Here is a 16,669-nt window from a genome sequence, read left to right on the forward strand (position 1 = left end):
AGCACTTAGCTCTGACAAGATCAGCATGGAGGCATCAAGAGAGTAAACAAGTAATGAATGAATGAGCAACAATTTTTTAGCAAGGCATACATACATTTACCCTGTGACCCGGGCAACAGGTAGCCTAGTGGTTAAGAGCGTTGGCCCAGTAACCGAAAGGTCACCATTCTTATCCCGAGCCGGCAAGGTGGAGAAATCTGCTGTTCCGCCCTTGAGCAAGGCAGTTAACCCCAAACAACTGCTCCCCAGATGCCGATTAAGGCAGCCCTCGCAACTCTGATTCAGTTAAATGTCAGACACATTTCAGTTGAATGCATTGTTGTGCAGTTCCCAAAAGGTTACATTGATAGGTACATATTTCATTCTTCACACGATTAAAGACAACACAAATCAGATGGGGAGTTAATTGGGTTATAACAGAAAGTTTGTCACTGTAGTTCAATTAGTAACAAAAAAATAATAATTTAATTGCACAATATGGTGCATAAGCAAAGTAAAATATTTATAGTAGAAGTGGCCCCCCCAAAAAAACATTAAAAAGGTCCCGTGCAATTAGAATAATAATTTGAATAGTTGCTTTATATCTTAAGGAACTACTAGCAAAGTGTGTGAGTTGAAGTCAAACATCTATCACCTGAGATTTGTTATTCCACTATTCCTGAAAAGTTACACTGACCACTAGAAGAGTTTGATTTTGGAAGTCCTGTAGCCCTACGCACATGTATTCTCCAATCATAAAGCAAACGTTCAGCTTCGTCGCCCCTTGATTAGCCCAGTAACTGGTACCCATTACCCTCCTGGTAATGAGATGTTAACAAGCACAGTTCGCATTAAGCATGAGTAGCACGAAATGGACATGAGTAGCACGAAATGGACATGAGTTGCTAGAAATGCATACAAATTTATTTTTGTCATTAATATTATGAATCATATCCACCCTTAGAAAAAAGGTGGAAGCATCCAAAAAATAAAGTGAGACATGGGAGCATCGTGAGGCAAATCAAACACACGGCAACAGTACAGGAGCTGCTTTGAATACATGATTCATTTCTTTTTTGTTTAAAGTTCCTATTATTGCTCTACCAACCACATTTGTTCCAACTAGAAATTGTGAATTACAAATTATTATTCACATTACTGTGAATAACAAATTATGGAGTCAAAGAAAAATGAGAACTAAATACCCACTCCCATACAAATGGTAACATAAACTAACAGGCAAGCACAGTCGGAGGGCCATTCATTCTCAACGCCATTCAGGATTGTAACCAAAATATACCTCCATTATTTTCAATAAGGACTTTATTCAATTCATGAATTGAATTTCATTTAATTCCCTGAGTTGAGATGAAATGACCCTCCAACCACAGACAGGCATTTCAGTTTTAACTGAGATAAGGCTGTTGCCTCTGGAATGTTGATCTTAAAATTGGTTCTCTTGATCAGAAAAGCTCAAGAGATCAAGTGCTGCTTATTTGGGTCCTTTTCTTTGTTCGTGGATTAGTGAATCATTTAAAAGCTTCAAAGAATAAAACAGCGTTGGGACTTTGTTTTAAATATGAGCTTTTCCCTACAATGACACACTGACTATTTCAGGGATTGCTGACAAGAGACCATCAATTAGATACAGAAAGTAAAAGGGAAAGAGCGGTCTACAGTCGTCCCTAATGATCCAGTCTTGTGACGATCAGAATTTAAGAGTCCACTGCTTGACACTGGCGTCATGGGAGGTGGTCACTAGAGTGTGCTCATCTATCCAGGCCAGGCCACTGACATGGTGCAACCTGTGGGCATCTGGAAAGGGATGGGAGAACAGTCATTTCACAGTGACAGACAACAAAAACAACATAACGGGGCAAATGACAAGTTATCAAGAGATGTCATAAGACTAACATTTTAGAATTGGGAGTGCATATACAGTAGGTGTTACTGCTAAAAAGTAGTGTTTGGTTTTCCACTGAAAAGTGGGAGCATTTTGAATGTCTTCCTGCAGAAGACAGCAAAGAATAATGCTGACTGCCATCCACTGGTGGGGAATAGAATTCATTTTGGGGACATTTGAGAAATTCTGCAAGATTCATCAGCAATGGTAATAAAAATCTAAGATGCTTTGTCATTTGTCAGAGGCACTGAAAAGTGTATTTTTAGCTTTTGTTGTCCAGACAAAAAGCTAAGTACCTGCACAAAAATGTATATTTAGCTACCTGCTCTAAATGTTTGCTACAGAAAGGAGGAGAGGTGGTGACAGTATCCATTCAAACCTTCAGTTACCATAGTGCTAGTTTGAAATATCTGGATACGGTTACACAGGGGCAGCCCAACCACGGGGGGGGGGGGGGGGGGGGGGTGTAAATCAATACTTTGTGTGTATACCTCTGCTCACTGAATACCATTTTGGCCCTCACCTGGGATCTTCAGTCTCTTGTCTGCGTCATTCACTGTCCAAACATAGACCATCATATCCATCCCACCACTGGCAAAGTGCTCATTGTCGGGAGACCAGGCCAGGGTGACCACTTTTGCATGGTGTCCATAAAAATCATTTTTGACCTGTTGAAAGGGGATAAACAGAAATGGATGCAGAATCCACCATGGAAAATAAAAAGTCTACTCCACACGACTGATTGATATTCAGAAACCCAAATGGCATTCGCTGTTCATTGGGCTTTAGGAATATATTTCTTGTAAACACGTTTATAAGTCTGGCATTCAGGACAGCGAATACGGAAGAACACGTTAATGAGGCTTGTTTTTGCAAATTTTGCTTTAGAGGGATATGAGAAGCTGCGTACCGAGTAATTGTCTGCCACTGTGAAGACTGTGACGACCTTCTTCTCGTCAGTGACGGCCAGGTAGGCGCCATCTTTGGAGTAGGCCATGTCTGTGACTGGCCCCTTGGCCTCCACACTCTTCCCCTCGTCCTTCAGAGTGTTGCCTTGGACAGAATACAAGCGGACCTTTCCATCCTGCCAGGAGGAGAGCGAGAGGTAGCAATGAGAAATGCCAATGACAAGGGGAGAAATATAGTAGTTTGATCTGACACAGAAAGAAATAACTTTAGCGTGCAGTTTTAAGTACATTCTGAAGTGTTTCATAGTAATGATTAATTGTGCCCCTGATGCAAGTGTAAACATAACATACTGCTTGACAAAATATGACACAAGACATCATCCAATAGATCTTGAAATTCAATTTTTTGAGCCAACACCACAATATAATAGTTCCAGTCAAATGAAGTTGCTATAGGGAGACTTACTGCCCCGCCCACTGCCGCAGTGCTGCCCCCTGGGTGGATTGCTCCTGCTTCCGGCTCGTAGTCCAGACTGTCCAGCGTGAACACCTTCTTCTTGTCTTTCAAAAACACCACCTAAGGACCATCACACACAGTCAATATTAACATTATCTAGCACAGACAAACCACAGCCCCATTCTGAGTCAATTAAAAGTGTATTTAGACCCCCCCAACCCAGACTACAATACCCTCCAACTATGATGCCTGCGTGACATGAGTGGGCACACATCAGGAGTTGACTTGGGCTACCTGTCCGATGCACACAGCCAAAGCGAGCCCCCCTGCTGCTACTGACACATGTTTAGGTTGGACGTCCATCTTTACCAGGTTGGAAGCACTGCCAAAAACAACAAAGTACCATTGAATCCTTTTTCCCATTAAAACATGGACCTTTAAGTCCTCTGGGTGAAAAATCTATGTCTGATGTCAATAGATCCCTATTAACGTGTACTTTCCCCTCTTAAAATGTGTATCAAAGGATGTCAAATATAGATGTTGCTCCGGGTTTATAAATTAACATAATGTATGGACATCAAAACTACTGGCGCTTGCCCAATGAGAATAAGTGAACATGACAAAGCTACCCTAACTACAGATAAGAACACAACATAAAAAATATTCCATAGGAAGCTGTTAAAGAGTTCGGTGAAATGTATCCCCCTCTCATATCAGGATAAGTTCCAAAATCAAACTATGCTAAGTGCACTTCTGGTGTTCCACCTTAAAGCCGATCGCGTCTGGACCCACCTGTACTCTTTCTTGGTCACGCTGGTGAAGCGAACCGTGTCGTCCATGCTGCAGGTCACCAGCTGGTCAGCATCGTCCACAGCCATCTTGGTGACCAGGTTGCTGTGGCCCTTCCCTGAGAAGTCGTTGTTCTCCCCGGTCTCAGCGTCCCAGTAATGTGGAGGCCACAGTTAAGGATCATCTGACAGACCAGGAGAGGGCAGTGGAGCAGGTCTCATGGGCTTAACTTAAATGCAAGGGACCATAAAACCATAACAGCAGTGTGGGCCTCTTGCTAATCTGCCCGAGACGATGACATCAGCTGCGGCTATGGGACATATGCAGAAATGGCTATTAGATTTTATGTGAGTCTTCATAAGTGCCAACCCTGCTGTTGGATTTTACATACACAAGGCCTTGACTATTAGAACTTGAGGGTATTTATTAGCCTCATGTTCCAAATGCCAACCAGACCCCATTATATAAATTCCCATTCACTCGGGGGAAATGGACTCAGCGGAAAGCGCCGCTCATCGTTAATAGGCCTCAGTGTTGACACAGCATGCCCTCCTCCCAGTGAAAGGATATTGATGTGCCCGTCATGGCTGCCCGAGTAGATGTAAGAACGCCCCCCGTTTTTGTGAACCGTCAAGGACTGAATGGATTTGCTGTGACCCTGTAAGGCACATGATAAAGAGAGACGTATTGTTGAGCACCCAGTCATCAAATGATTAGTGGAGAAGAACATTCATTCAGTTGGACTCAAAACCATCAGTTGTGACACTTTCGGTTCGGGCACGATTTCAGCATTTCAAATCAATGAGCAACTTTTAGTGTTCTCCAGAAAACTGTCAAATTAACTATTGAATTTTGGTGACTGCCGAGAACCACTTGTATGCCATTTCCTGTCCTGTCACTGAGCTACGTGCGTGTGGTGAGCAACAAGTGGCATGAGAATCAGTTTTTTCGAAGGACGATTTTGTGATCAGGATACAGACGATGTTCATAGAGTGCTTATCATGTAAATAAATCTGCTAGGAACCGTTTCTGGGCGGTCCGTCCAAAATCAGGAGATAAAGCCTGCCAGTTGTGTCTAAAGAGTTCAAAAGAAAACCCTAATCTTAACAACCTCTCCAGCCCCGACTCTGGATCCCCAACTCCTTTAAGCTGCTTTCACACTATGAACATATAACATTCTGAAAATTGTGTAGTGTTAAAGAAAGCGTTGGGCTGACCTTGATGGTGCGGAGCGGCCGGTCGGGGTTGCTCTTGTCCAGGTAGTTGATGTAGCCAGACAGGGAGACGCTGAGCAGGTGGTCCTTCTGCCACAGGCAGCCCAGCTGCTGGTCCATGACGTCGGCGCCCATGTTGAAGGTGGTGAGGGCCGTGCTGGTGCCTACGTCCCAAAGCTTCACTGTCTTGTCGCCCGAGGCAGAGATGAGCTGGGAGCTGTCGGGGCTCCAGCTCACCTGGAGGAGAACAGAGGGAAGCAGTGGACACAGGGTCACAGATTGGAAGCGTCGAATCACTGTTGGTTATCACAGTGCTTTCAGCAGAAACCTGTTCAGCTGCAGTTTCTCTTGTGGTATAAGCATGGCCATTTTCCTTGCTCAAAAACTTGATCAAATACAAAAGGGGGCATGGAGTAGAAGTAAATTAATCCACAAATATGTATAGAATTTCATGTGTGTTAAGTGACTGTGCCAGTGATAAATAAACATAATTACTGATCTTATCTACCGAGAGATGATGCTTGGGTCAAGGCCAGGAACACAGGCTTAGGCTGGCAAGCTTTTAAGCAACTGAGGAATCATTGTGCAAGACAAATCAGAAAGGCTAAACCTGATTATTATGTAACCGCTCTTTCGGATTGTAATGGGAACATGGCTAAATTTGTAAAAATAAATGCAAATTTGGAAAACTGTCAAATCCCTAAAGGGTTCTACTTCCTCCGCCAAAACAAATTAATTCAGACGCTGGCCTCATTACAGAAAAAAAAAGCCATCATTGATGCATAAAAAACCACAATTTTATTTCAGAGGGCTCTCTTTGAAAGAACTTAAGCCCATCATTGTGAATATTGGTCTGGATGCTGATAGGGGACTATTTAAAGTTAGCTTTGACTATTTACAGAAAAATAAGTCCTAGATATTTTGCTAGCAATAGATGAGAAACCCACAGGGGCCGACAAATTTGATCCTGGTCTGTTTAAGTGTGCAGTGCCCATCATTGTTGGTTCAATAACACACATTCTTTATTTAACATTGTGGCGAGGAAATACTGAAAAAAGTATGGAAATTAGCTTGTGCGACTCCATAAGGGCAGGGAGAGTAGTGATCTTCATTGTTGCCCCATTTCAAGGCTTCCTTGTCTAAGATTCTTGAATCCTGGGTAAACTTACAACTTTGCTATTTAAATCTGACAAATGTATTTTGAATATAAACCAAAATCAGGATTTAGGCCTGGGCGTAGCACCATTTCAGCAACCACTGAGCTTGTCAATGCTTTAGACAAACTAAATACACTGCTTTGTTTGTGGACCTGTCAAAAGCTTGATACTGTTGATCATGTTATTTAATTGGATGAGTTGTCCTTGATAGGCCCGAGTTCGGACGCCTGCCTTTTCATTCATGATTGATGTAGTTAAATCTGAATTTAAGTACAAAAAGGAGTTGAGCGTCACTATTTATATAAAAACCATTGGTCAGTCTCTTAAAAATGGTAAACGTCATCTATATGCCGATGATACCATTATGCATGCCATTGACCTGACCGTAGATCTGGCTCTGTTAAAACTGATCAGATTTTATAGCTATGAAGGAATCCCTTGCTGATTTAAAAGTTGTGCTTAATACAGGTAAAATGAAATACATGTTTTTAAACTCTCGTAAGGTTTCAGATGAACTACATGTTCACTCAGATGGTTCTCCAAATGAACGTGTTCCCGCATATACATACTTAGGCATTTGGATTTAATTATCTGGTTATTTAAAGTTGGAAGCAGATTATTCAGTCAACCTCATCTGTTCTTGATTATGTGATATTTATCAAAGCACAGCAGCTACTACCATAGTGCCCTTCGTTTTGTTACCGGTGACAGTTGACACTTATCGGGTCATCCTGCAACAAAAAGGTTCACTAGACACGTAGATCTCTACATTAGGCCCCTTCTGTTCACAAGGCCCTACTTCATGAACTTCGTCTTATCTAACACTGCTGTTGAAGTACAGACACACCCGAGTTGCATAACCCATTCAAAGGATTGGTTAACTCTTGAGGTTCCTACGGTCTCCACTGAGCTAGGTAAAGCTGCTTTTAGTTGTGATGCACTGTATAGCTAGAACTAATCATTTCTTAGAGGGAAATGAAATTAAGTAGGTCTTTTCACAGGAATAGATTGCACTTCTAATTTGAAAAGGAAAGCATCCATTTAGCTTGTTTACATTCAAGCCCGTCTGGAAGACGACATGGCCACTTTAATCTGGACTGGGTGTTCACCCCCCTCATCATTGGAGCCTGACAAGCTATGCTGAAGGGGGAAAAAAAATATATACAAGTTTCTATTCTCAGCAGGCTAAAGTAAAAACCCAATGACGACACGTTTCAAACCACAAGTCAGAGTTGAACGTTGATGTGGAAAATAAAAACGATACGGAAGCCTGCGAGGTACTTACGGCATAGACTCCTCCCTCGTGGGCCTTGGCTCCACCCAGAGCGCAAATCTTCTCACCCGTCTTTCCGTCGTACAGGAAGATCTAGGAAAACAGTAACGAGTAAGAACCAGCAACGTACGGTAAAATTGCTTCCATTCACCATCAGGAAGAAACACGTGATTGCTACTGCCTACAGTCAGCAATTGTGGCTTCACTGAAATGTATCTGACAAAATGTGCTAATTCACAGCTGTTTCCTACTGTACTCTTACTCCCCTCCAACAAACTAGAAACACACTCAACATCATATGTATTTGGACAGTGAAGCTACATTTTATGGGGATCTATACTGCAGAACTTTGGAATGGAGATCAAATGATTCACGAGGCGAGAGTACAGAAGGTCACCTTTTATTTGACGTTTCCATACATTTGTTGTAGCATTTAGAAATGAGAGCACTTTATGCATCTAGTCCCTACCCCCCCCCCCCCCCCCAATTTGAAGAAGTCCTAAGTATTTTGGACAAATTCACTTCGTGTATAAAGTAATCAATAGTTCAGTATTTGGTCCCATATTCCTTGCAAGCAATGACGGCATCAAGCTTTTGACTCAACTCTGCTGCATTTACGGTTTGTTTTGCCAAATAGTATCTGAATGGTGACTGGAGTAATTTGATTTCTAAGTGAGTAGATAAGATGTTTACGAACATGGCTTAATCATTATCCTAAGAAAAATCATGAATAATGATGAGTGAGAAATTTAGAGGCTACAACAAAACATGCTTATCTTTAACCATCACCAATAACGGGGCGGTTATAAAAAACAAAAATGGGGTGGGGGGGGGGGGGGGGGGGGGGGGGGGGAGATCTTTGTGCCTCTAACTTCCCCACTCATCATTATCGTCCAGAATCTTGGTAGCATCCATATGAATGTAGAAGTGTTCATAAAAATCTATTCTTATTTACAAAATACTCCAATGACAATACGTTATTCAGTTCCTATATTAGGCATAACAAAAACTGTTTCTAACAATTAAGACAGGCTGTCAATGCTCTAGCATCAGTTGTGGGTTTTGAGACAACCTTAGTGATGCTGGGTACCTGACCCTGGAGCAGCTCACGTACTCACCTGACCGTCGGCACCAGCCGTACAAAACCGGTTCCCGTCTGGAGAGAAACGCACGCAGTTGACAAACCTGCTGTGGTCCTAGGATGGGGTAGAGCGGGAGAAGGAGAGATTGTTAGACACTTCAGGCCATTCCAAAAAGCAGGATTATAAATTAAGCCAGCTAACTTTTATAAAAAGTCATATATAAAACTCTGGATTTTCTGGTTGATTTAAGAGGGCTACATTTGTATGTTGGTTGTTGTCGCCAAGTCAATTATACCGTGTCAAGTTTAAGTCTATTTCTTGAAAATATTAAAGTTATTTCAAGCAGCTTACTCATTGGAACCAGCTTTCAGGAACAGCCACCCCCTTCTCTTTTAAAAAGAGAATATGCACACACACAGAAGGGACAACCTACTTCTGGAGACCCTTAGGGGAAATACAAAGAAATCTCTGTTTCATTTCATAAGGCTCTCTTTTCAACCTGCAATGACACCATCTGCTAGATCACACAAGTCTCATGCATCTTGTCATGGAACTGCACGGAGCTCAGAATGGCATGAACATTTCCAAATACAAATGTTTTCAGCAATCGGGAATTGCCAAAGCACTTTATCTAAAACGCAATGCTCTTAATTAAGATGCCTCCATCTAGGAGTGCATGCTGGTTAGACGAATCAGGTTTGAGAAACATTTACACAGACAGATGCAACATTCTGACAACACACTATCTTGTACGGTTTGACTATTGAAACCACATCCAAGGCCTATTTTTAGATCACTGAAAAGGGGTATCCCTTAGAGTCCTAACTAACAGAGGAAATGGTATAGTGTTCAACACTACCATCTACAGCAGAAGTGATGTGTGGACATTGCTTAAAGAATAATTACAGCATGGTGGGGTAAACAGACATATGAACAGCGAGTGTGTTTGTTTAATGTTCAGCTCATTGCAAGGCTTGCCATGATTTCTGAAGACAAACTCCAAGCATGACACTTAGCTCTTCCCAAAATAAACAAAAGCATTTATTTTATTAGGGTCATCTCCCCTCTCCCCAGATTTGTTGCCAAGCTACCCTACGGCACTCAAATTGGTGATGTGTAAGCCCTGAATGTATATGGACGTGGTCCAAGACAAACAAACAGTGATTGGTGGTAGCCTGTTGCAAAGCCAAGTCCAAACAGACAGCTTTCTTGCTAAAGGGCAGTTGGGGGAAATGCAAAAAAAAAAAAAAAAAATGTAAATTGCTAAACAATGACTGCGCCAAGACCGGTAGTGTTTGGTAGGCATACTGCACAAAAATATTTTTACTGAATAAGTTGGTAGTAGACTGTACTTCCCTTTTTGAAAATGTAGAAATGCCATTCACAAACATACAGATTTTAAAGGGGGTTGTGGACTATGTAACATGTGAATGGACAAACAAAAAAATAAAAGCATGCTGTGAAAGCAAAGAGTGGAACAAACTGAGAACCACTCAAAAAAGTAGCTAAGAAAAGAAACACACAGGCCCAAGACCAGAGTACTTCCCCTTGACCACATCTCTATAAGTACACGACAAATGGAGAAGGCTTTTCATTTGTTCTGGAACCCTTTAGACATCAGAAATAAAAACATTTGACCAGACTAATTCCAGCAGAAGATTAGCACGACAAACAAAGTTACCAAAGTATATCTCCTCTCTTTTACAAGAAACCAAAGTAGACTTGATGCCTTCCATGGCCAACAAATGTATCCAAGTATTCACAACAGGGGTAACCCGGCCATAGGACAAACACCAAGGGGCCAATACAGACTTAGGAAATGTACATCCACAGGTGTGGCATTTCAAGAAGCATGATCATTACACAGGTGCACCTTGTACTGGGGACAATAAAAGGCCACTCTAAAATGTGCAGTTCTCACAAAATGTCAGATGTCTCAAATTGACATGCTGACTGCAGGAATGTCCACCAGAGCTGTTGCTAGAGAACTGAATGTTTATTTCGCTACCATAAGCCTTCTCAAACATCATTTACATAAAATTTGGTAGCATGTCAAACAGGGCTCACAACCGCAGACCACGTGTAACCACACCAGCCCAGGACCTCCACATCCAGCTTCTTCACCTGCACAAACTGCCAGAAACAATCTCTGGGAAGCGCATCAGGGTCTTGACTGCAGTTCGACGTCGTAACCAACTTCAGCACATTGGAGAAGTGTGCTCGTCCCAGATTAATCCTGGTTTCAACTGTACCAGTCAGATGGCAGACAGTGTGAGCAGTTTGCTGATGTCAACATTGTGAACAGAGTGTCCCAGAGTGGAGGCGGTGTTATGGTATGGGCAGGCATAAGCTACAGACAACGAACAATTGCATTTTATCAATTTTAATGCAAAGTGATACCGTGACGAGATCCTGAGGCCCATTGTCGTGCCATTCATCCGCCGCCATCACCTGATGTTTCAGCATCATGCACGGCCCCATGTCGCAAGGATCTGTACACAATTCCTGGAAGCTGAAAATGTCCCAGTTCTTCCATTGCCTGCAGTGGGACAACATTCCGCAGGCCACCAACAGCCTGATCAACTCTATGCAACAGAAATGGTCACACCATTTGAATTAAGGTATCCGTGAACAACAAATGCATATGTATTCCCAGTCATGTGAAATCCATAGATTATGCCCAGGCAAATTTCCTTATATGAACTGTAACTCAGTAACATCTCTGAAATTGTTACATTTGATATATTTGTTCAGTGTAAAACAAGTGTAATTTATATTTACAACTCCCTTATCCAAACAGATGAATCATTTACCTAGCTCTTATCAAGTTGTAAATTACAGTGCATGGAGAGTGATGGTATTTCTAAATCGGGGAAAAATTAAGTAGATGGGATGCCTCTTCCACTTGGAACAGGTCGGTTCACTAGAGCTTATTCATGGTTTCCTCGTGTGTAAAGGTGGTGGAATTAAGTTAAGTCTCTGCCACACCTTTATTTGATCTATTCCACAAACAAATAGCGGGTGAATACCATGCTATTCCCTTGCTTAAGTTAACGATCAGCTATGCGTGGAAAGAAGTGCATAAACAGAAATTCGGGTCTATTTACGTGCGCTTAACTCAGGTCGGAATTCCCCCAAGTGAATCCGGCCTATGGTATAAAAGTCAATAGTCAGGACAACAGTTAGAGACCTATAGACAAGTCCCTCCCAACCACACACTGATGGACATTGAGAACCCGTTCCAATATTTTCCTCGGGAACCTCACACACTCACTGTGATTGAGAACTTGAACTTGAAAGGTGGTCCCTCAAAGAAGGCTCCACAATTGTCATCGCTTCCAGAGATCAGACGGTAGGGGCGAGTCTGCTTGATATCCACGCTGTTGATGACTTTGGAGTGGCCTGAGATCTCACCCACAGAGGAGCCAGTGTCCCACAGGAACACAGCCCCGAACCTGGGAGGAAGAACAAACATTTTTTTTTTTAAATAAAGTGAGACAGGAAATTACAAGATTATTCACCAAGAGAGCCAGAATCAAATCTAAACAAGTCATTCACAAGCGCATGGGTGATTGCGAAGTTCCCATTATCCAATAAGAAAAATTCATTTAAGGGGAGAAAAAAAAAGTATTCATGTCCCAAAATGCAGTCCTGAGGAGAGGTCAAAAACAAAAGTCTAACACATGATATGTAACATACTGGAATATTGAATTTATCAGATACTGGGATGTTCACTTTAAGAACAGGGGTGGCCACAACTGTTTCAAGAGAGGTAAGTGTTTAGAGAACATAGAAGGATTTTTATTAATTTTAATAGAAACTATCGCCTTAACCAAAAATAAGCATTATTATTGGGATCTGTTTCAAAACAATGTCTTACGCCTATGGAACACAACCCTGACTCAGGTTCTCAAATTCAAATCAGGTGTTTTAATTCTGATGTGGAACAAAAGCCTGCACACCCTGTAACTCTTCAGGTGACGTGATGATGACGGCTGACCTAAAGCTTATTCAATTGTCAATGACATTCAACCATTGTTCGCCAATGTGTACATACTGCACTGTTAGCAAAACCTGTGAGCTTATTTGGAAGACAAGTGTGCAGGCTCCATGTCCCTGTCCTGCACTAGGCCCTATAGACTCACTTCTCACGTCCCTCTCCCACACAAGCAATCCTTTTGCTGTCCTCAGTCCATGCGATGTCCTTGATTTTCCCCCCGAAAGGCTGGTACTCATACTTCAGCAGGTGTTCCTTCTGGGTAGTGTCCCAGATACGGATCTTACCAGACACATCTGTAGAAAACATTACATTTGAACGTTGCAGATTAGGCATCACTCCCATGAAAATTATATTCGGCCATTTGGCTCTATGCAAATGACAATCTCCACAGAATAAACATGCATGAGATGACTCTAGGTACATGCAAGACATCTATAGTTGGTCTTTTCACCATTCACAATGAAGACGCCAAATCCATTGACAGAAGCGATGCGAGTGAATTGGAAAAGCTTTCCTGTTTCTTGGCATCTGAAGCATGATAAGACATGATAACCCATAGCTACCTCCAGAAGCAATGTAGAAGCCACTGGGGGCGTACTTGGCGACAGTAACCTGATGAGGGTGCTCAGTGTAGATATCAGCAATGGCAGGGTTCTGTCAGAGATGAAGCAGAACTCTAACATTAGTAAAGGTTGTCTCACACCCACACCAGCCATCCCAGGAATACTTTTAAAATGCACACAGCTGCAATATAGACTGGGGAAGAGGTTATATCCTATAATAAATCTGACCAGGCAGCCCAGATCACATATTTTACTCTCCATGAAGACACTCAGATATAGGCCTAACAGTGTCAGGTGATACGTTGATTGGATTGAAATAATTACATTAATGTTCCTGATGATTACGCTCTTTCCATTGGTATAGAGGAAGTTGTTGCCTTTGGGATCGCCACCTAGGACTTTGGCGACTCCTCGTTCCATCTGCGGGAGGCTGGCAAATACATGCTCTGTGTGAATGACACAAAAAAGTGTGTTATTATTATTGCTATCTGATTATAGGCATGGCATGAGTTAGTCTAGGCATTGACCTATGTGGTTGGTAAATAACCCACACAACGATAACAGTGGTAGTAAAAACAGACAAAGCAAAAGTGTACTTCAAAATCAACTAATACAAACCGAATTACACTATAGTTTGTATCATGTAAATATGCCAGGTCATTGAAATACATGCACATTATATATATATATATATATATATATATATATATATATATTTTTTTACAATTATTTAACTAGGCAAGTCACATATGTATATGTGTGTGTATATGTGCGACAATAACTAAAGAGGCCGACATCTACCTCTGCTTTTAGCTAATCAATGTAAAAATGTCAACTATGCGCACGACTGTAATATATTTGCTAAAAGCACGCACAACGACCCACATTCTGTGAATTGTCATATTGCGTTGCATATTTCGTATGGCAATTTCAAACCGAGTAGGTTCACTTTCAAGCTCCATCCAATAAGAGGAAAATCACCTCAATTTCGAATGCGTAGCTATTTATACACAGGGACCTTGGCAGCGGTGTGACGGCTTTCAAGACAAGAAACGTGATTGAAAATGCAAATTGGGCGAGGTTTGTGCAATATACACGTAGCAAGCTAGCTAGCTGCTTCTCCAGTGAAGCACTTAATTTATTCGGAGGAAGCGATTAAAGGCCCACCTTTATTGTATATTGTTTCAAAAAGCAAAATAAATTAATCGACTTACTCAATTCATATGACATGTTCGCTGATTTTGTATTAATTCCTCCGAATGAATGAAACACCAAACCTCTCTGATCCACCGGCTAGTCTAGACTGCTAATCGCACAAACACGGAAGCAAACGCCACTCTCGGTATGCCTTGCCTTGCCCATATATAGTAAACTCCGACGAGAGCAGCCGCTGACTTGCGATCACTTGCCTATTGAGGAAATGACGTTTGCTTGAATAGTGTAGTTTAAGAAGATACCCAACAAGGTAAATAGGTTATGGAGGATGTGATGACAAATAGGTAAAAATAGCTATTTTAAAATGTTTAGCAGCTATTAGCATTGGGTGTGGGGTTGGGGGATTCCCAGGTGTATTAGTGGCCGGTGATGTCAATGAAGGAAAACTGAAATCCATTTTAACACATTTCTCCCAACGTGTCACCTGTGCAACTAGATGCAAAAACAACTATAGATCACCTTTACTCCACACACAGAAACGCATACAAAGCTCGCCCTCCAGTTGGCAAATCTCACCATATCTACCCTCCTGATTCCAATTTATAAGCAGACTCAAACAGGAAGTACCAATTCAGAAGTGGTCCGATGAAGCGGATGCTAAGCTACAGGACTGTTTTGCTAGCACAGACTGGAATACATTCCGAGATTCTTTCCGATGGCATTGAGGAGTACATCACATCAGTCACTGGCTTCATCAATAAGTGCATGACGATGTCCTCCCCACAGTGACCGTACGTACATATCCCAACCAGAAGCCATGGATTACAGGCAACATCCTCACGAAGTTAAAGGCTAGAGCTGCCGCTTTCAAGGAGAGAGACACTAATCCGGACACATAAGAAATCCCGCTACTACCTCTGATGAGCCATCAAACAGGCAATGCGCCAATACAGGACTAAAATCGAATCCTACTACGCCGGCTCTGACTTTCATCGAGTGTGGCAGGACTTGCAAACTATCACAGCTAACAAAGGGAAAACCAGCCGCAAGCTGCCCAGCAACGCGAGCCTAACAGACAAGGTAAGGCCTTCTATGCTTGCTTCGAGGCATGCAACACTGAACCATGCATGAGAACGACAGCTGTTCGGGGCGACTGTGTGATCACACTCTCCATAGGTTAACATTCACAAGGCCGCAGGGCCAGACAGATTACCAGGATGCATGCTCAGAGTATGCACTGACCAGCTGGCAAGTGGCTTCACTAACATTTTCTATCCTCTCCCTGACCCCGTGTATAATACCTACATGTTTCAAGCAGACCAACATAGTCACTGTGCCCAAGAACGCCAAGGTAACCTGTCTAAAGGACTATCGCCCCATAGCACTCACATCTGTAGCCATTAAATTATTTGAAAGGCTAGTCATGGCTGACATCAACATCATCATCCCAGACACCCTGGACCCACTGCGATTCGCATACCGCCACAACAGATCCACAGATGACGCAATCTCTATTGCACTCTCCCACCTGGACAAGAGGAACACCTATGTGATAATACTGTTCATTGACTACAGCTCAGTGTTCAACACTATAGTGCTCTAAAATGCTCATCACTAAGCTAAGGAGCCTGGGACTGAACACCTCCCACTGCAACTGGATCCTGAACTTCCTGCCGGGCCGCCCCAAGGTGGGGAGAGTAGGCAACAACACATCTGCCACACTGACAACACGGGAACCTCTCAGGGGTGAAAGTTTAGTACCCTCTGTACTCCCTGTTCACCCACAACTACGTGGCCATGCACGACTCCAACACTATCATAAAGTTTGCCAATGACACAACAGTGGTGGGCCTGATCACCAACAACGATGAGACCGCCTATAGGGCCGTGGTCAGAGACCTGGCAGTGTGGTGTCAGGACAACAGCCTCTCCCTCCGCTGATCTTGGACTACAGGAAACGGAGGGCCGAGCATGCCACCATTCACGTTGACGGGGCTGTAGTGGAGCAGGTTGAGAGCTTCAAGTTCCTTGGTGTCCACATCACTAAGGATCTATCATGGTCCACACACACCAGCAATACAGACTTGAAGAGGGAATGACAACACCTCTTCCCCGTCAGGAGGCTGAAAAGATTTAAAATGGGCCCTCAGATCCTCAAAGAGTTCTACAGCTGCACCATTGAGAGCATC

The 16,669-nt window shown here is 42.6% G+C and overlaps 1 protein-coding gene across 1 annotated transcript; it reads right to left on the reverse strand.

The window, feature by feature from the left end:
* Nucleotides 1-881: 881 nt before the first annotated feature.
* wdr1 (WD repeat domain 1) lies at nt 882-14,630 on the reverse strand. Its single transcript, XM_090205199.1, has 15 exons — nt 14,540-14,630; nt 13,650-13,771; nt 13,326-13,416; nt 12,908-13,055; nt 12,037-12,217; nt 8,799-8,876; nt 7,693-7,773; nt 5,254-5,487; nt 4,605-4,694; nt 4,040-4,194; nt 3,542-3,629; nt 3,257-3,367; nt 2,793-2,966; nt 2,406-2,550; nt 882-1,794 (listed from the first exon to the last, which is right to left on the reverse strand). The coding sequence occupies exons 1-15, from the start codon at nt 14,553-14,555 to the stop codon at nt 1,688-1,690; spliced, it is 1,821 nt and encodes a 606-aa protein (XP_090061325.1). The 5' UTR covers nt 14,556-14,630; the 3' UTR covers nt 882-1,687.
* Between the last annotated feature and the right edge of the window lie 2,039 nt (nt 14,631-16,669).

Source organism: Oncorhynchus mykiss, chromosome 17 (genome assembly GCF_057628025.1).
Source record: "Oncorhynchus mykiss isolate SJ-2025 chromosome 17, ASM5762802v1, whole genome shotgun sequence".
NCBI lineage: Eukaryota > Metazoa > Chordata > Actinopteri > Salmoniformes > Salmonidae > Oncorhynchus > Oncorhynchus mykiss.